Source organism: Porites lutea, chromosome 6 (genome assembly GCF_958299795.1).
Source record: "Porites lutea chromosome 6, jaPorLute2.1, whole genome shotgun sequence".
Lineage (NCBI taxonomy): Eukaryota > Metazoa > Cnidaria > Anthozoa > Scleractinia > Poritidae > Porites > Porites lutea.
In genome coordinates, this window is record NC_133206.1 from 3,778,386 (window position 1) to 3,798,191 (window position 19,806).

General features: G+C 38.6%; 2 protein-coding genes across 2 annotated transcripts; one reads left to right on the forward strand and one right to left on the reverse strand.

Annotated features, from left to right (window-relative positions):
* Positions 1-94: 94 nt before the first annotated feature.
* Positions 95-11,849, reverse strand: LOC140941395 (WD repeat-containing protein 13-like). The gene is made up of 15 exons (XM_073390389.1): positions 11,716-11,849; positions 11,263-11,318; positions 10,946-11,037; positions 10,254-10,296; positions 9,785-9,954; positions 8,784-8,866; positions 8,167-8,307; positions 7,006-7,172; positions 6,555-6,614; positions 5,174-5,257; positions 4,287-4,345; positions 3,631-3,750; positions 1,431-1,549; positions 1,064-1,212; positions 95-370 (listed from the first exon to the last, which is right to left on the reverse strand). The coding sequence occupies exons 1-15, from the start codon at positions 11,789-11,791 to the stop codon at positions 320-322; spliced, it is 1,470 nt and encodes a 489-aa protein (XP_073246490.1). The 5' UTR covers positions 11,792-11,849; the 3' UTR covers positions 95-319.
* Positions 11,850-12,837: 988 nt separating this feature from the next.
* LOC140941403 (methyltransferase-like protein 22) lies at positions 12,838-19,777 on the forward strand. The gene is made up of 11 exons (XM_073390397.1): positions 12,838-12,982; positions 13,808-13,848; positions 14,866-14,928; positions 15,066-15,147; positions 15,667-15,735; positions 16,676-16,732; positions 16,829-16,903; positions 17,128-17,227; positions 17,644-17,803; positions 17,952-18,306; positions 19,119-19,777. The coding sequence occupies exons 1-10, from the start codon at positions 12,895-12,897 to the stop codon at positions 17,976-17,978; spliced, it is 762 nt and encodes a 253-aa protein (XP_073246498.1). The 5' UTR covers positions 12,838-12,894; the 3' UTR covers positions 17,979-18,306; positions 19,119-19,777.
* The last annotated feature ends 29 nt before the right edge of the window (positions 19,778-19,806 follow it).

Genomic DNA, 19,806 nt, shown 5'->3' on the forward strand with positions numbered 1-19,806 from the left:
TCTTATTAAATTACAGTTTGTGACTCGGCAGTACGAAGAAGCTCAACAGTATTTAATTCAAAAGAAGGGCCTGTAAACAGAACAAAATCTTGCCTTGATAGTTCTTTATTGATATCGTATTTCAGTTTTTACAGTAATTACTCTTAACGTCAGTCCGCTATGGTCAGTCTATAGCGCTAGAGACTAGAAGATTCTAGTAACTGTACACTTGTTAGTTTCGCACCTACGCACCCCGCCTCTCGTAGAAAGAATACAAATTATTGTGCTATTTAAAAACGCCACACTCATTTTTATTCAAATTACTATTCTCATTAGCGCATCAGGTGACGTGCTTCTTCCGATGCTCTCGCTTCCATACGATGACTGTTCCCTTAAAAAAAAAAAAAAAAAAAAAAAAAAAAAAAAAAGGAAAAAGGAAAGCAAAGTGAGCACAAGCAGTTCAGATAAATAAGCAAGGGCCGTCGTAGCCTTTCATGTGATCGAAACAGGACAAATTCTTGGTTTGGAACCACGTGACCAGGTGGCCATATTGAAGGTCAATACAATAAAAAAAAATTAACATGAAAATGGAGTTTACTGAGTTACCAGCGGAGAGACCACCAGCATGGCCGCCATGACGTCACGCGCAAACCGACAATAGGATATTTCAAAATTCCAAACCCTCTGACTTTTAAAACTGAGGCTATGTGCATAACATTTCATTCGAAAAAGAGTCAAAAGGTTGAAAACGCTTTCTACCGGGTAAAGCAACTGGTTTAAATGACAAGGGCCTGGAAACGAGCCTACGGTCACCAAACGATAAATCAATTGACCATTGAAACGTAACACAAATGCGCTTGTTTGCCTTTGAAATTCTTTAAGTCCTTCGTGGTTATGGGAAAAACGTTTTTGTACTAAGGATACGCTTTCAGTCGCTCGCGCTGAACGCTGAGTGACTGACTTCGCCCTCAGTTTTCACGCCAAGGTCATTCGCGCCTCTCCCTCGGCTTTCGAAGCTCAACCTGTGGTTAAGTTTTTTTTTTTAGTCTCACAGTTTGATTTACAAAGATTGAACTCTTCGTACCTCTGTATCACAGGACGCCAGCAAACTCTCGTCATAATTCCAACAAACGTCTAGGACCGGTGCCGAGTGGCCAAGAAGTTTGTTGACACACGGCTTCTCCGCGCGCTCAACATCAAAGAAATACACCGCCATGTCCTCACTGGCACTCACTGATAAGACACAAGAATACGGCTTGTTTCCAGTGGAAAAAATGTCAAAAAACTACGATTAAAAAACTACTAAAACCACAAAAGGTGACTGATTGACGGACTAACTGACTGTCTCACTAGCTAAGTGGTGGTGGTGGTGGTGTGATGGTGTGGCGGCGTGCCGTGGCGCGGCGTAGCGTAGCACAGCACAGCACAGCACAGCATAGCAAAGTACTTACCGACACATGCACCCTGCCTGAACGACATCAAGGGACAGAATGAGCTTCTTACTTGACGAGACTTGTGTTCAATAGAGAAAGACTTTTTCAGTTTTAAACCACCCATATCGTCAACAACGCTGAAACGGCAAAAGAAAAAACGGCAAAACTTAGCACAAATTATATATTTTTGTGCATTTAGTGACAAATACTTGAAAGACTTTCGAAATTTCTTTCTGGAGTACTGTTTAAGTACTTGAATCAATAAACAAAACCTAAGTCGGAAGATAAGCATTCCAGGAAAAATGTCTAACGTCGAATGATTTTATTTTCTGTTACTAGGGCTCTGTTCACACGAGTTCATTTACGGCTTTCGCTTAAACGAGAATAATCGTAAACAGGCATGTTAGCTAACGGTCTAAAGAGCGGAGTAGTTCCGTCGGCTTTAAACGTGCGAATTCGTGTGAATATCGCCTTATTGACCTTGATTTACCAATGAAAACAGACAGCAACATCATTCATTACAACTCACAAAATTTGCATTTATGGAGGTTCAGTTGTCAAACCCAAATTATTTAGGGTTCACATGTAAATCCCACAAAGGGGGCTGTGACTTTAAAGAGACCAAACTGGAAGTGGCTCAGGATCTATTTGACCCTTGAAAGAGACTTTCGTCCAATGTAAGGGAATTCAAGACAATCTTGGATTCTGGATTCCAGGAACTGAATTCCGGTCTTTTTCAGGGGAACTTGGATAAGAGACCAACCTGGAAGTGGCTGAGGTTTTTTCTTTACCCTTGAAAGAGACTTTCGTCCAATGTAAGGGAATCCAAGACAGTCTTGGATTCTGGATTCCACGCCGTAGATTCCGGATTCCAGGAACTGGATTCCGGTCTTCGTCAATGGAAATTGGATTCCGGATGGTAATCGTTTTTGGGATTCCAGATTCCTTGAGTGGTATTGTGGATTCCAAGCGGCCCAGGATTCTGGATTCCACAAAGAAAAATTTCCCAGCTTCCGGGTTCCACAAGCAATAATTTCCCGGATTCCGGAACCCGGATTTCCTTTAATGTGATCAAGACTTACCAAAACAGGCAAATAGTTGCCAGAACCATTTAGGAGCTTAAGTTATTTACGTTGCGTGAAATATGCTGAAATTGAATGTTGTCCTCAACACAATACGACGACGTTTGATTTTCTCAGCAAACAACCCTAAGCGATATCTGAGTAGGCAAACTCTATAAAATATAAACCCCAAGGGTTTAAATATCTATCACTCCCGCATTACTACGCAATCACAAAGACATTCTTCTCGCCTGCCTAGCTGTCGGTTTTGTTGTGGAGGGGGAACGGAAGCGCAAGCGAGCGGAGAAGACGCGAAGAGAAATGTGGAGCTCATTGTCCCCTCTCGAACGAAACCGCAAGCTACGCAGGCTAAATTTATTTAGTATATACTAAAACAGTGGATAGTGTTTTTCGCGCGCTCTGATTGGCTACTCAATCAGTGAATATCCTGCACTATTCACTGATTCACCTCCAGTTCCTCGGAGCGAGCGACGGCAAACTCGCGTAAGTTGCAAGCAAAATGCCTTCCCGGTTTGCTGCCGTAAACAAACAAAGAAATTTCACAACTAATCAAGCCAGCTGTTTCCGAAATACAGGAAGAAGGTGACAAAGTTTCGGTTGGAAATTTTAACAGGTAAAGCTTTGTCTTTTTGACACGAATTTATCGATAAAACCGGTGAAAAAGTTTTTTGTTTACAAATGCAAATTAAGCTGAAGTCTTGCCTACTTTATTTAGTTGAGTTGTTCATAAATAAGCTTAAAACTAAATTTAATAATCTTTTTTTATAGAATGATTTTAAATACAAAAAGAATTCACAACTCCTTTTAAAGAAATTTCCCCGTAAGAGCTAAACAAATGCCTTCAAAAGTTTTAGTTGTCGGCAAGAAAAAGCGACGGCCGCGGCCGCCCGGTCATTACGCGCCAAAATTGTAATCGTTGGCAACAGTATTTGATCAGTTAAAAATCGTCATTTTTGTGCTCAATTATCTCACTGTTTTAGTATATACTAAAACAATTATTCACCTCAGTGTCGGTGGCTAGTCGTGGATATTTACCTCACTGCTTCGCAGTTCGGTAAATATCCAGGACTAGCCACCTCCACTTCGGTGAATAATTGTTATCTAACACCCAGGAAGCTAGGATATCTTTTACTAACCCATAGAGACAGAGGAGATTAATGGCAACATTAACCAGAAGTACTGGATCACGGGCCTCACGATTCATCCAGCTGCGATAAGAGATTGACGTCACTGGACTGCCTTCCGCTATAGTCATCCTGAGAAATGTATATATAAAGTACATAACGCTCAAACAGCTGCAAATAATCTAACATGGCTCATACTTGTGCATGGTGCTGACCTAGAAAATTAGAGATTTAAAGTTACGCTTCAAGTACGTCAAACGGTAAACTTAACGCAACGTTGAGAAAATGAGCTAGAAATTATTGTGGATAAAACCAGCGTGAAACGAGTAATTGTTTGGAGAAGTAATTTACTTGGTCACGTGGTACAAATGGAGATAACATGCGATGTAGATAGTACCCTGCGAGCAGAGACCCTTCGAAGTTTTCTAAGGACCACCGCTCGAGTATGTAGATAGATGCCGATTACCTTAACGTGACCCTGAAACTCTCTAAGTAATGTTGGAAGTTACGGCAACAAAAGCAACAGCTACATTTAGGTTTTAAGAAAAGCTGGCAAATTAACAGGTTAGTTTCAAACTAACTGTCGGTAAAATCAGTTTTTGAACCTCACCAAGACAAAGGTTTTCGCCGGCACTGGTAATTAAACTGTTGTGATGAGGAATACTTACCGTTTTGCTTTGTGAAGCCTTCCAGAAGCTACGTCAAAACAGAATGAATGAATGGAACCCTAAAATAAAGACACATTTTTAAAAGTGAAAAGTAGGTATAGCAACACTTGAAATAAAATGTTATTAAAATGGTATCTAAGGACAAAGTAGCACCTGCAAAATCGCGAAAGTTAACAGTACCTTAAGCAACCTGGTGTAAAGAATGTTCCGCATGTCTTTGGGATCTCTTTGGGACTCTTGTTGTGATTTTCAATATTTTCTTTATACTGTTTTCCTACTCATATGCCTTGTCAGTAACTGTGCTCACCTTCTGGGAGGCTCCAAAAATGTTTTACCATTGGTATTGATTTAATGGCGCCGAAACCATTTGTGGAATTGCACACATTTTAGGCATCCAACTGGTGAACAGTTACGACTTATTGATACTTCGAGCAACAAAAATATGCCGTCTGTCCCCTTTGAATTGCTTACAAAGGTCATCAATCGAATCCGTGCGTTCACCGAAATCCACTTACACAGGTGACGAAAGTTGTTAAACATCAATCAAAGAAGGCTACCAAAACTGAATAAGTTGGAACTTGTGACATTATATCAAAGCAACACAGCGAAAAGATCGATAATCCAGACGCCACCTCAGTACAAAATGGATGAAAGGAACCCTGAAATGACTTTGAATTAGAGTACAGTAGACTCTCTCTAAGACGGACACCTTTGGGACCGGCATTAGCTGTCCGTCTTAGAGAGATGTCCGTCTTATAGAAAGTCAAATAGAGGGAGCAAAGAAAGCAGGGACCAACTCTTAGTGTCCGTTTTACAGAGGTGTCCGTCTTATAGGTGTCCGTTAAGAGAGAGTCGACTGTAAATACACTGTGTAACATAAAGTGTACCTTCTCGTCGCCAACCCAGACAAGACCGCCTGAAGAGTCAAAATCCATCGACTTTACCCCCGCAGATACTTTTGCACTGCCACCCTACATAGAAATGGAAAATAACATCAGATAGGATGAACTCAATCCTGAACTGCAATAGGCCATTTCCGAGTTCCCCCGGGCCTCTGTTTCAAAACGAGGATAGGTGCTCAGCCTTTGATATGGAAATCATTTTTCATTCTCACGCAAATAAAACTCATTTTCACAAGAAAGGTTGTGCACCTAGCCTCATTTTGAAAGTGAGGGATTTTGGAACTCGGAAGTGGCCTATTTTAGGTCGAAGTCCACAGTAAGTTACTACTTCCAAGTTGGTAACGTTTCGCTGCATGTAACCGAATCCGGATACCGTTGCGGTAAAATTTTGCTTGTGGAATCCGGATTTTGGTCGTTGGAATACGGAATACAGCTCAAGGAATCCGGAATCCCACCAACGAATGGAATCCGAATCCAATTTCCACTGACAAAGAACCGGGATCCATTCAGTACCTGGAATCCGGAATCCAAGACAGTCTTTGATTTCCTTACAAAGGTTGAAACGTTTTCAACCCGAAAAGGGCCGAAGGTCAAACTCTACTTGCAGTTCCATGTAGGGCTTACCCACATTATTAGATTGAAGGCAAACAGGAAAACATTTCATGAACAAGATTACTGAAAATCAAAACTGACGTCTGGCCAAAAAGCGTTATTAAAAAGGTCTATTGTCTGGCCCTTCGACCGATGCAACCAGTGAAAGATCCAGTCAGTTAGGACAAGTATAGACTAGTAAGAGCTATCGCCAAGTGCCAACGAGCAAAGATTTTACCTATACGGGTGCGCTGTTCAATTTGTTTAGAAAGTTCATAAATTACCGTAATTTGGAATTTTTTATTGTTTTTAACCCTAAAATCAATAAAACATTCCAGAGGGCAAATGCGACAGCTATACGTGTTACAAATGAATCCACCCGACGATTGGTTGAAGACGGGATGAGCAAGGGACTCACAAACATGCACACGGCTCGTGGATTCTCTGCTCTGTAACACGTGTTCCCTCGCAAACAATACATCCTCTATTCTGCATTACGGCATAAAAGTTACCTTACACTACCTTATGTTACATCGCTTCGAGATTCATTCTGTCTTGGAACTTTCGCGCGCGGCTTTATTAGGCTGCCGCCTCGCAGATATGCGTCTTCACGAGGCTCAGTGCTCGTTGGTAATAACTAACTGAAATCAAATTTTGCAATACACGCTAAAAACGATAGATTAACTGAAATAGAACAAATCGTGGCAGAGACCATTTTTAACCCTGGTGTGACAGGTTAATACATGGTGATTACAAGAAAAAGAGTATTACCCACCTTAAAACCTTTACCAGTTGACATGTTAAAAACATTCAGATGACCCTTTTGGTTTCCAGTCTATTTACAACGTTAAGAAAGTTTTCTCATTATCATCAACCTGATATATATGTAGAGTGTACATGCACGCCAGTGGTTATCTTAAAACTGTTAATGGTACCTGATTTTCCTCAATCATAGGTATTTCCAGTTACTAGCTCTCCTCAAGAGACAAAAGTTTAATGCACACTCATTCTCACCCTCTTAACCATGAAAGAAAAGAACACTACTCGGAGCGTAATATGTTTATCTTTGCGTAGAGGTTGCATTCGTATCCTGCAACACTGGGTTATCCTAGTTAATTTCACACGTAGAAACTTTCTAATGAGGTACAGTCAAACGCCACAAATCAAAGTTTTGTCCATCTTCATTTTTATCTCCATTTGCCCCAAATTTTTTAGCAAAAGGATACAAGCAGCATATTATTGTTAACAGGCTGAAATCTACAAGCTGTCACACCACAGGAATGACTGTCGTTTACAACACGCAAGCACTGGCCCGAAGAGGGGTCCCAAACTCTTGCGGTACAGTCCAGTGATGCTGATAATATGAAGTCATTTGTTATCGACCAGTCAAAGTCTATATTATGAGAAAGAAAACAACAGAAAAAAGTTATTGTTCTTTCTTCCAAGGATTTACTGATTTTCAAACAAAAATGTAACACGTTTACAGCAACTTAAAAGCAACTGGAGCAAAAGTAAAAACAATAACGACTTATGAATTAATTGCTGTCGTTTCCCACACTTGTAGGTAGGAGCCAGTTACAACAGAGCTACTCGAAAACAACCGACTTGAAACCGGGATTAAAACCAACCAAAAGTCTCAAGAGTACGTCTATAGTCTGCCATGTCGAGTTTCCTCACATTTTAGGAAGAAGTAGAAGTCACTGAAGACTGTTCAGACCCTCGGCAGGGAAATTATTTCATTGACGTTGTTTGTTTCAAGGATTATCGCCATCGCCATCTCTATATTACACAAGTTCAGGTCTGTTTCATCTTCTCCGTTGTATTTTGAGATTATAAATTCAGCGTGCAAAGAAAGTAGTGTCCGATAGCCCGGGGCTAGTGGATTTTGCTATCGGGCTAGTAAATTCTGTTATTAACTTGCCCGACGGGCAAGTGAAGTTTTTTGAGGAATTCCAATTACAGAAGAACTGTGAAATTAATCTGCTCATCAAAACGTTTTTGGGGCTAGCTGAAATGATGTTTGGGCTAGAAGATGTTTGCTTCACATGCCCGAATGGCAAGCTGCAAAAATGACTTTCTTTACACCCTGATAATGTTTGTATGTTCTGACTATTTTTAATATGCCGAAATTTCGTTGTTGCTCAGTCGATTTTTCTCCACAAACACGGTTTTTTAAGCTTACAGTTTGTCTCCTACTCTTTATTTTCTTGGGAAAACAATGCATTTTCAGCCATGTGTGATGTTTGTAGAAAACTGGTCAAACCGGTCTTCTGGAATACATACTGTGAGATATTTGTACTCGTTTTAAGCGTTATTTGTACTCTACTAAGTGAAGTTGCATCAAGAAAAAGCAATACTATAAGGTACAATCAGAGGTACAGTGTTACCCATGATAGCAGCTGTGTGCCCTCTCAGTGTACAAGACACGGACGGAGGTGAAGGTACAAGCGCACAGACTGACAGAGTGCCATCAGTGGAGCTACATGCTAACAGGTATTTATCGTCATGTGCAAATTTAATAGCTGTCACTGCAAGCAGAAAACAACCAAGAATAAGCCATAGACTGTACACGAATATAAAATGAACTTTGTTGCAAGACATCATAGGCAAGTCTGCAGTGAACAGGACATTATGGTGCTTCATCTAGTATGAGACAAAAAAGTAGGTATGTCGAAGGTATTTTGAAAGTTTTTTACATTTCCTCATCGAGAACCCTAATCTCTGCCTACCGCCCTGATGAGTGGATGTTGTGTACCACGTAATTTGAAATAAACAAGTTAATGTATGTAGGATTAGTTACAGTACCCCTTTTTGAAGGCAGTTTTCTCTAGAACACTCTCCTGTGCAGAACATGATTGAAAGTTATTTAAATTAATTTTAAAGAATTTTCAATGCCTTAGTGTACAAAAATAACATCTCCAGGCTACACTGACAATGTTGTTTAGATTATTAAAATAAATGTCGCTTCACATTTAAAAAGTTAAATATTTGAACTGATCCTTACCACTTTTTGCATGTTGATCAAAGATGTGATACATGCCAGCAAATGCATAGTTCTCACCCAAACTTGTGTTTCCTGCCATTCGCCTTGTGAAAAGTAACCAAATAAGAGAAGTCATTTACATGTATTTAATAAGGGTCTGCTTTTCTACTTAGTTTTAACATAGTCAAACCCTGATGAGCAAAAATCTCTGTTAAGCAAAGACCTCTAAAAAGTGATGACCAACTTAAAGTTCTCAGTAAAAGAACTATGTTTGGAGCAACTCTCACAAGCAACCTCCTCTTGAATGTGACCAACAAATATCTCAGTATAATTTTGGGAGGTTTCATTGTACTCGTTTCCACAGTTAAACAAATTTTCTTACACTGCATCAATTCAAATATATCTGGTGATTCTCAACGGTGTGTAATTTTAATACATAATATTAATTTTCTGTGCTGTTTCCAATCAGTTGCCCTCCTCTGGTGATATTGAAATGTTCTGAAGAAGAACGCACTTGAAATAACAGCTTTAGAGTCTGAGCTACAGTCTTAATGTAACTGTCTTGAGGCCCCATTCAGGGCTCGAAATTAATGCTTGCAAACTCGCAAAATGCAAGGGATTTTGATAATCTGTGAGTGAAGAAAATGTCCACTAGCAAACGTTTGTGTCACTTAAACAAAGGGAAAGAATTTGCTAGTGGTCTCACTAGTTTGCTAGTGAAAAAAATCGTACTAGTAAAACTTTGCAAGTGCACTAAAAAGTTAACTTTGATCCCTGCCTTTTCTTGGGATAAGGGATCATAAATGTATGTCCCTAATATGAATTTCAAATTTTGGCGAGGATGCCATGTCCCTGTCAGGATTTGCCTGTTATATTGCATTTGCACACGTCTTTGCCACCTTTTAGTTTCAATCCATCTTTGTTTTGTTTGTTATCATTATTTTAATCTGTCTGTAAATGTTTCAAGGCAATGATTTACCCTGGCAGTACTTCTAAATTGCACTCAAGTGTTATGTAATCACCTGCTGGCCTCAGCTTTGCGTGTGGGTACTACACCTCTTGGAGGGGACTCTGGCCGATCCGGTGGAGGCAGGAATTTGAAGGAGCCGCCACTGTGGTAACGCCTATGAGTGGGCTTGTTTGGGGTATGTCCTCCTTCAGGTGAATCAATGTGAAGAGAGTCAAAGCTGGTCTGTAAAAAGAGATTAATACCTTTAAGTATATCACAAGGTTTCCTCCGGCTATAACCTTCTCTGTTATACAGCTAAAACTACAAGTACTTGCAAAAAAAAGTTACAACACATCCCTGCCAAAGATACTGACTGAGAAAATTACCAGAATCTTTTTTAAAAAAACATTTACAGGTCAACTCTTATAGCTGAGTCCATGAGACAATCGTTTTCAAAAAAAAATTACTTTGTTTTACCACGCCTATAAGACTAGCTAATAATTTATGTTTGTTAATTCATGTTTGCATTTATGCATGCTTACCTCAAAAGAGCTCAATTTACTATAAGTGCTTGCACTTCGACTTCTGAAAATGAATTCAAAGAAAATATGATTGCAGGTGACAAGAGGAGCCAGCAATCCTAATCTCCAGGTTGTTATTATGCATCTGTCACATATATGTAGCCAGCATTCATTTGGACTTTACTTCCACTAAGAATGAAGGGGCTGATCGCTTGTGTTTGGACCTTCTATCACTCATAATCTGATCACGTGTGTTTTGGCTATCTGTCACTTCTGATTGGCTGAAAATTTGCTTCAACTAATCAAAAGCATTACCCAGATCCGGGTAGTGATGCATTCATCAGAATAGAATGTCCTTAATCGTTTCTCCAACATCATTTTGCAGGAAACAAGTGATAGCATCATGAAATGTCAGCTGTTTTCCCAGGCTATGACTCAGTGATATCTGTACTGAATTTTACAGCTTATTGAGTTGGTAGCTAGACAGCACTTTATCTTTTCATCTAAAGGGGGAGGTCAACAGTACCAACTATCTAACAATGGTATGAAGCAATAATAATATTGTGTGCTACTTTCTTTTTTAGCTAACTAAAGCACATATTACAATCACCAGTGTTCTTATTTGCTGCTATGCTGGACCCATGCATTCCGAAAAGATACCCAAAGTAAAAATCCAACACATCGTGGGTTTTAAATTTAATAACATTTCTTACCGTGATAATGATGACTCAGATGGTCCATATCGCTTTGAAAGCAGCTGTCTTCGTAAATAAAGATACTGACGACGACAAGAATGATCTGCTTTCTAAAATAGTTTCAAATGACCAGAGTTAGCTATAGGCCTTACTAAAAATCTTGAATTAAATAAATAAATAAAAATATCGTTCTAATGAAGCCTTAAAGTGCTGTTGAAAAAATTAAAATTGAGATCCAAGCTTTTGCAGATTGACAGCATCATCAGGGATGAGAAAATAATCGACGTGGAGTAAAAATAGACAATAAATGAATAAAAACAATAAAATAATAATACCTCTTTTTTCGCATTTTCTCTTAGCAGTTGATTCCTCCTTCTAATATACAAAGTTCCTACATCAATCGATGGAAAAACATCAGAGTGCAATAGTCTTTCAAGGTGAAAAATATGAACGGAATAAGTAGGTTATAATAGTCCGTCCGACAAGACAGAGGTGGCAGGGGGCGGGGGGTGCGGATAAACAATGGAATGTCCCATTAAGTACCGTATTTTAATTTATAACCATGCCAGTGATCAGTCTCAAATTTCTCCATGCAAAACAGAATGGTCATGAGAATCAAGAATATGATCACACAAGATAAACTGAATTTACAGTTTTACAGTTTCTCCCAACTACTTCTTTTGGAGATATGTATACAAACAACAGATGGGGATTAAAATTTTGGTTTGAAGGGTTCGTCCTAAGGCTGGCTAAATAAATAAAAGGTGGTTTCAAAATTCGTTACTTACGATACTGAGGATTATTTTGAACTCTGTAAGCGTTGTATCGAGCGTCTAAAGCTAAAATCTGCTGAGAGATGTTCATCTTAAGCTTCTATTGCAATCAGCTGTTTTGATTATTTCGCTCAGCCGCCATCTTTGATCATATGAACAACAATGCATATCGTACCTCATGTATGTATATTCTGAAAACGGCACCCGAAGTTTCGCGGGCTCATTCAAATCAAAGATGGCTGTTGTCCCTGCTGTTGCAGAAGAAACGTTTTTATCTGATGTCCATCTCTATACACCCTTTTTTCAAACGTCCAAGAACAATGTTGGTATGTAAAGTCGATCTGATACGAAGCAATCTGTTTTTGATCGATAATAATTCGCAAAAAGAGTTAATATTTCTACCATGTAAGCTAATATAATAATCTAATTATTTTCATTTTAATTATTAATAAATTATAATAATTTCTATATCTATATCACAGCAATATTCATTGTTTTATTTAGAGACAATACAGTAACTTCCCAAGCAAATAAACCTGGGGATACAGTATTTGGTGTACTGGACCCATCCCCTGAGGTTTTCCAACCTTGGCACTGTTATTTGCTAATTGCAAAATAACCATGTGTACAACTTAGGAATGAACCACTTTAGTATAATGATGGGGACGGGTTGTGGGGGTGGGGGGGGGGACTGGAGATTTTAGGAGATGCAGGAATTTTTCCCCTTACTAGGCACCTTTTTTGTGATCATCTATGAAATGCAGGGAAATTTTTCTTGAATATGTGCTGTTTTTGTTTTTGTTTCTTGTTGTTTTTTATTGGTCCATCCCTTAAGTAGTCACACAAAGAAAGCCTAAAGGCTTTAGTTCTTGGGCCATCATGCCTTAATCAAAAATAAAACACAAACTTCAGTGATAAACATAATTGATAAAAATGCAAATGTTCACAATGTTTATTACCACTCTTATGTTTTATTTTTGATAAAGCCCTAAAAAATTCAGGCTTCACCCTGCAACACCAGTTCACCAGAAATTGTTTTGAATGGTTCCAGATCATCTTAAAATGTAAAAATTAGAACTCGGAAGAATTAGTTTATTAATCAGCTGACTTTTTTTTCCCTTTACTTGGACAGCATTTACAAGGTTCAAAATTAAAGAGTACTCGAAAACTAAAAACCATTTTGTATCCAAAGACATGGAAAAGATTCACAAAGATGAAGATGGAGATTTGTCACCTCCAAGAAAACATGCTAAGCTGGGAGATTCTGATGTCATTACGATAGGTACAGTTAGTTCCAGGGATGTAGCTAGGGAATAGCTAAGCAGACTTTTACCGTACACTAAGCTAGCTGTTTTACTCCACATCTTTAATGTCAAAAGTACCCCTTGTCTTTGCCCAGTGCAATTTGACCCAGTATTAAGCTCTCTTTCAGCCAGTGAAATCAACCAGCAGCCGCTTATTGGTTACATCCCTGCAGATCAGTTTTATTTTGTTTAATGTTTCTGAGTCCCTCCCTGGTTTTATTTTACTGTAAATCCTCTATTAAGCCCCGTGGGGGGCTTATTTTTTTCAAACATGTTGGGTGGCAGCTTGGCAGACACTGGGGACTTGTTTGAGAGGGGGGCTTATTTAATTTAGCAAAGACAATGGTATAAGTTCTCCATGAAGAACTAGAATACAAAGTGGAAAAGCTCAAGTACAAGAAGTTGGAGGTCTTGCAACCAGGTATCAAAAAAAAGTCCGCACATCTAGTTGATGAATAACCATTCTGGATCAGTCAACACACCTTTTGCAGTCGTGAGTGATTAATTAATACAGGCTATCAGTCACTAGTGAAGAATAATAGGGGGGAGGGGTGGGCTTAAAAGAGTTGGGGGGAGCATACAGGTTTAGCATACTTTTATGTAAGATTTTACAAGTTATCTCAGTTATTTTAAGAATAATGTTTGTCTCGAGTACATGAAGCTTGCGAATGCGACGACCGGCAATATGTCTGAGTTCGCAGGCTAAAGTACATAAAATTTTTATTCTATAGATAATGACAAATCGTTGCTTTAATCATTCTTTCTTGCTTTTATTTTGCTCTTGTTTTGCTTACATGTACTAGAGCATAGTCTGTCCACGCCAATGAAAGATGTGGGACTGCAGGTGATTATTGATTATCTAGTCCCTTTTAAATTGAAAAAAAAAAGACAGTAACACAGGAAGAAGAGAGAGAAATGGCTTTTCTATGACTCAATTTTGCTTGAAAAGGGTCTGGTTTTAGCCTTATGATTCTTGTAGGTTTGAATTTGTGGTTTGTAGGTTTTAGAGGCAGTGTTAGTGGCCAGTCGTTCAGCAAGCAAAAAAGTCAAGTCTGATATTTCAGGACCAGTGGTTTCCATTTTTTGTTTTGTTTTTTTTTTTTACATGTCTGCAGCTTATAGGTTTTGATCAAGTGCTTTTTGAAGGGACTTATTATCAGAGAGAAATTAGATTTCTAAAAATGGCTGTTTACAGATTGGAGAGAAATTCCTGTTAGAAATTTTTCAATATGGTAATGATAATAATCATTAGGGCATTGACTTCAACCACAACAGCAAAAAACTTCATTAAAGATGGAGAACCATACCAACCATTTATAAATGAATACTTACAATAACCTTCAACTAACAACAAGCAATGGTAGTTTATAATACAGCTGTGGTTCACAGAAATTATATGGGTGAAAACTCACATCTGGATTTGCCTCATATACTATAGTTCCAATATGGTTAGGTATGGTTAAGGTTTCTGTATCAGGGCATTTCCCAATATAAGCCCCTGGCTGGGGGTTTCTGTATGTTTTTTTTTTTTTCAATTTCACATTTTCATCTGCTTTCAAAATCCAAACATAAGATACTTGATGGAAGAGCAAACTGCTCTTGTTCGGTAAAGGCCGCCATTGGAAAAGAAATTGTTGCTGATTTATTGTAAAGCCTATGATGGGAAAGATTAAAGAGAATAATGCATACCACAGAGTTTTCTTTGCTCTTTCCTACATTATAGTTTAGAATCTGTATCAGCACACTGTAAATGCCACCTCCACCTTAACTGAGATAGCCCTTACACTTCAATAGTTGTTCAAACTTTTGTAACTACACATTATATTCACACTCTTTTGTCTTACTCTTTTTCTGCAACCAGGTTTGGAGGGGAGCTCTCTTACTTTCTGACTTTTTAGTTTACAATGAAGAAAGGTACAATCCTGTTACTATGTCATTTTTTCTCTTCAAGCAAGCCTCACGGTACCAGATTTTTGTTGTTGTAACAGTTGTTGTTTTACAGTTCTTACAAAAAAAGCCATCAAAAAAATTACTTCTTCCTGATTCTGCAGATTTAATAAGTGCATTGCATTGGAGCTTGGGGCAGGTCTTGGTTTATGCAGTATTGTATTGGGAAGAGTGGCCAAAAAAGTGTTTTGCACAGGTATGCTAAAAACTGCTAGCGAGTTTTAGTACCTACCATGCGAGTTCTAGCTTTGGAAATAACCAGTGTCACAACCGAGTATGCATGCAGTCTTAAATGTCCACACCTGTTGTCGTCATAGCGCAATGTCTATTTACCACAGTTTCAAGTAAAGGGCTTGTTTGGCAGAATTATATGGCATGAGGAACTTGTGAGATGATTGAAATAACTAATAAATCCTTCATGTTGGTTTATTTCATATGCCTACTTTTTATGGTTCCAAACAAAATATGGTTTAGGTATTTCTTTCCTACCTGTCATAACATAATGCACAAACACATTTTTGATCTTTGCTGCTTTGTAAACCAGTAGGTAAATGAATTTAAAAGGGGCGTTACATGAATAATTATGTATATAAAGTCAACTGGTAGTTTTTCCAGTCTTCTGAACTGTTAAGAACCACTGCTTTTTATTTTAGGTCACTAGGTTATTTGCATGATATGATTTGAATGTTACCTTGCCTTTGTATTATATTATCAGATTTAAGGGAGAATATTCTTCGATGTTGCCAGAACAACATAACTGCAAATTCACATCTCTTCAAGTACGGTATGTGGTATATATCATGGGAGGAAACTGTGGAAAGTTTTTCAAGAGATTGAAAAACTTTTTGAAAAACTCTCCACATTTTCCTCCCCTATATACTACTGTTTAAGGGGCTTTAACTGATTTCTCAGTTTCTTTAAATTGTTGGCTATAAACAGAAGATTCATTTTAAAATTGTAAGAGCAGTGCATTAAATAATTCAATTTCTTTATTTAAGTTGGACCCTGAGGAATAGACGTTATTCTAATCTGAAAATGTAGCAATATTTTTGGCGGTTCTTGCAACTTGGTTTACTTGACCCTTTCCGACTTCTCAACACCCCCACTTTCAAAATTTGGACAAGTGCAAAACCTTTCATTTTACAATGAGTTTTATTTTCTTGCGAAAAAAAATCCACATTCTTTCAAAGACTTCGAAAGTAACCAAGAATGAAAAGCAAAACCACGACTATAAAGTAATCAGTTCAGTGTCCGGATCTCTAAATTTACCGTCCTTTATTCACGCACTGAGGCAGAGCGTCGTTTTGAAACAGAGTCTAGAGGCAACTGGGAAATTGTCTACAATGCTTGGTAAAAACCAAACCGAAATCATTACCAGTTAATCGACATTATACGGTAGAAAATCAATTAAATCTCCAAGCAAAGACATGTAGGGCTGAAGTTCGGTCCGACAGTTGTGAACAAGACAAGAAAGTTTTAGCACTTAAAGCCGGTATAAAAATGCTCATCAGCAGTAACTTTCGGTAAGATTTTCCCTGGACTTCGGAGATTTCAGTGAAAAAATATCACGTGCATGTAGTCCGATTGTTAAAGAAAGTGACGTGAGTTGTCTCAGCCAATCACAATGTGTAAAAATGCAGAACTAAACAAATCACAAAATTGTTTTCGACACTGAATTTAATACTGGTCTAAGTACGCAATTATTATATTTTGTTATTATATAGGTTATGACGTTGTTGCAGTTCGCAAGTTTGACTGGTTGGCATCAGGGTTACCTACAGGTAGGTATGCTGGCATTTAGTTCCGCTTGGCATGGTAAATGTGTCACTTGTTTTACTTTGTTAACCGCCAAACAAAATATTTCCTTTTTTATTTAGGTGAAGGTGATTTCTGTTGGACGAAGGAAGATCAAGAGGTTTTAAAAAACGTGACTGTAGTAGTGGCCGCTGATGGTGAGTTTGCCTTTCGCATATGCGAAGAAGCTGGCTGGAGTAGCCTGAATAAGTCAATAAGTTCGTTTAGATACATGAGAAAAGAGGTCTCTAAACAAGCAGACCATCAATCCATCATAAAATCCCGGTTGAAAATTTCGAAAGTTCCACCTATGAAGCAGATCCAGTTTCTTTTATTTTCTATCTTAAGCTGATGGATTCTGAGAATTGTTTTGGTTTCATAGTGATATATGATGATTCGTTGACGGATGCCTTCATTGGAACATTTCTGCGTCTCATGGAAGCTAACAAACAGATAACCCTTTTGTTGACCATTGAAAGACGGTAAGTTTGACTGAAAGGAAAATCATTTCCTTATGATTCTAATGGTTTGTTTCTAACCCTTGCACTAAAAGTCTGCCTCAATGCCTGGTAAGCCTGGTAACCCTAGTTCAACCAGTTTTAACGGGCTTTTGAAAACGATAAGCAACATTGAAAGCCTGGTTAACCCTAGTTTCACCAGGCTTTTGAGGTAAACTTCAGACGTAACAAAACAACGAGGTTAACTGCAGGGACACGCAGCAAAAGAGTTAAATTCCATTTAATAAACCTCCCCGACTGAAAAGCATGCAGAGGTAGCTATTTAGGTACATTGTGTGTCTCAGGGACATGACATTGGAGTTGGTTTTGAATTAAACACTTTTAGCCGAATGAGTGCCTTTGCTATCTGACAACGTTCGTTATCTGATTATTGTTTTTAGTTTAAACTTCACCCTCGAGGAGCTTGCTGTGACATCCCCAGCATACAATTATTTTCTTAGCAGAATAAAAGAGTTGGAAACCAAAGAGCAAAGACTATCAACAAGAAAGCTTGACATAGACTTTCCCAACTACCTTCAGTACGAGAGAGTAAAGGAACTGGTAAACTTTGCCTTTCGCTTCTTTTTAGTAACTTGTACGTTATGAACAGCAGTTTAGCCTTGTTGAATGTAGAGAGAGCAACGGACAGCCCAGACTTTAGGGAAAGCACTTTCTAACATGCTATCTTTTATTCGTCTCATTTTTTTAGGAGCTGTGGGAAATTAAACCAGCTTGAGAAGAGAATGGTAGAGCCAGTGCGAAAGAAATTTTAGGAAGTCTATATTCGCTAGATTTACTGACCTGACCCTAAAATGTGACGAAGCACAATCTCGTACGAAGACGAAGAATTTTCCGAGTCTTTAGCAAAGACAGACTTTCCTAATTGTTTCTTGACATTTAGCCTTAAAATGTACGCGTATGCTCGATTTTACTCTCCCCTGGATAAAACCTTAAAAGAAGCAAAGACAACTAACATTGTTTCCGGCACAGCGAACGATCAGGCGGGCATTATGGAAAGAGTGAACTGAACCAAAGTGTTCCCCCAAAAATCATCGCGGTAGCTGGTAAGTTCTTCTGTAACTGATGACGTCTCTTAGTAGACAAAAATAGTAGTTTTTACGCTGACGCAGTATAGTATTACAGGGTTTTCACTCATCTGTGATTCAGTAATCTTTTTCTACGGAACTAATTTAAAAGCACCCAGAACACCTGGAAAAAAATCGTTTTTGTAAGGGATGTCCAGTAATCACAATTAGTCTTAAAATGGAGAAGTGAATTGGAGTAGTAGAGTGGTTTTCGTTTGAGTGTCGTAAAACCAAAACCAAAGTAATTACTCTGGCCAATCACATAGGACACAGACAATACATTGAACCAATCAAAACTCGAAGTAATTACATGTGGCTGACGCAAAGCGCGGGAAAATGCATGCGAGCGCGTCACAATTGGCTTTGGTTTTACTTCTGATTGGATGAAAAGGTGGCGCGAATCTTTTAAGCCAATCGCATCGTGTAGAAAGTGCAAAACCAATTACTTTTCGACACTCAAATGAAAACCGCTCTATATTGTTTTAGTGTTTATACCAAAAGTGATGCACAAGAAACCTTGGGGACGCAACCACATCGTTCTCAGCGGAGATCCGCCCCTTGCGGCGCTATATTGTAGCCACAGTTCTTAATATCCATTTTTCCGTCTCGAAAATGGATGTCGACGGGTAAATAGCAGCCTTTTCCAGAACAAATCAGGGCGTTAATTGAGCGAAATATTCAATTTAGTTCCCGGTTTCAAAAAACATTTTACATTTTTAATTTATGTCACGTACATCACTGTAAGTACTAATAAGTACTATATTTTGCTTCATATACCACACCTGAATTAGAGGACCGACGCCAGAAAGCCTGGTCACCCAGACCATTGAAGTGACCAATGAGGATCTGCAATACATCAAAGAAGCTGAGCGAAAACGTGCTGCACATGTGGAAGAATGAGAGCAACGTAGACGTGGCAAACGTTGTCCCAGTAACGACAGAAATATAAAGCAGTCTGCGCAGCAAGCCAACGAGCAACACGTTGAAGGAACTCATCCTCCGTCGTTACAGCCGCCTTCCAGCGAGGAAAATGTCACAGAGGAACACCAGGTTTAAAAAGTAGGGCAGCCAGCTAAAGACAAAAATGGTGTTCGAACCCTGCCTCCATTATCATTCATATAACAATATACCAAGTGACGCAGATCACCTTCCAGTGTCACCTGAGTTCGGAGAAGACTTGTTATCTGACCTAGTAACTTGTGATAAGCAATTATATAAATAGTGTGTTTACTTATGCATTCGCCACTTTAGAAAATACCATAATAATCTTTTTGTCCCCCTCAATATTTTGCACAAACGTTGTTTTCTCTTGCGGGACGATTCTAAGTCCCAAGAGAAACCGAAAACAATGGTTATGCAAAATTTTGGGGGGAGAAAAAGATTATTATGGTATTTTCTAAAGTGGCGAATGCATAAGTAAACGTTTTATTAATTTTTCCCCATACAGTCATAATTTAATACAAAACTGTTATGATAGTC

Excerpts from the sequence above, each read along its gene's own strand:
- LOC140941395 (XM_073390389.1), bottom strand. The coding sequence starts at position 11,791 with ATGAACATCTCTCAGCAGATTTTAGCTTTAGACGCTCGATACAACGCT. Across the intron at positions 11,319-11,715 it reads TCAAAATAATCCTCAGTATC|GAACTTTGTATATTAGAAGG; the intron begins GTAAGTAACGAA and ends CGATTGATGTAG. Across the intron at positions 9,955-10,253 it reads GTAAATTGAGCTCTTTTGAG|ACCAGCTTTGACTCTCTTCA; the intron begins GTAAGCATGCAT and ends CTCTTTTTACAG.
- LOC140941403 (XM_073390397.1), top strand. The coding sequence starts at position 12,895 with ATGGAAAAGATTCACAAAGATGAAGATGGAGATTTGTCACCTCCAAGA. Across the intron at positions 13,849-14,865 it reads TGAAAGATGTGGGACTGCAG|GTTTGGAGGGGAGCTCTCTT; the intron begins GTGATTATTGAT and ends TTCTGCAACCAG. Across the intron at positions 15,736-16,675 it reads TTCACATCTCTTCAAGTACG|GTTATGACGTTGTTGCAGTT; the intron begins GTATGTGGTATA and ends GTTATTATATAG.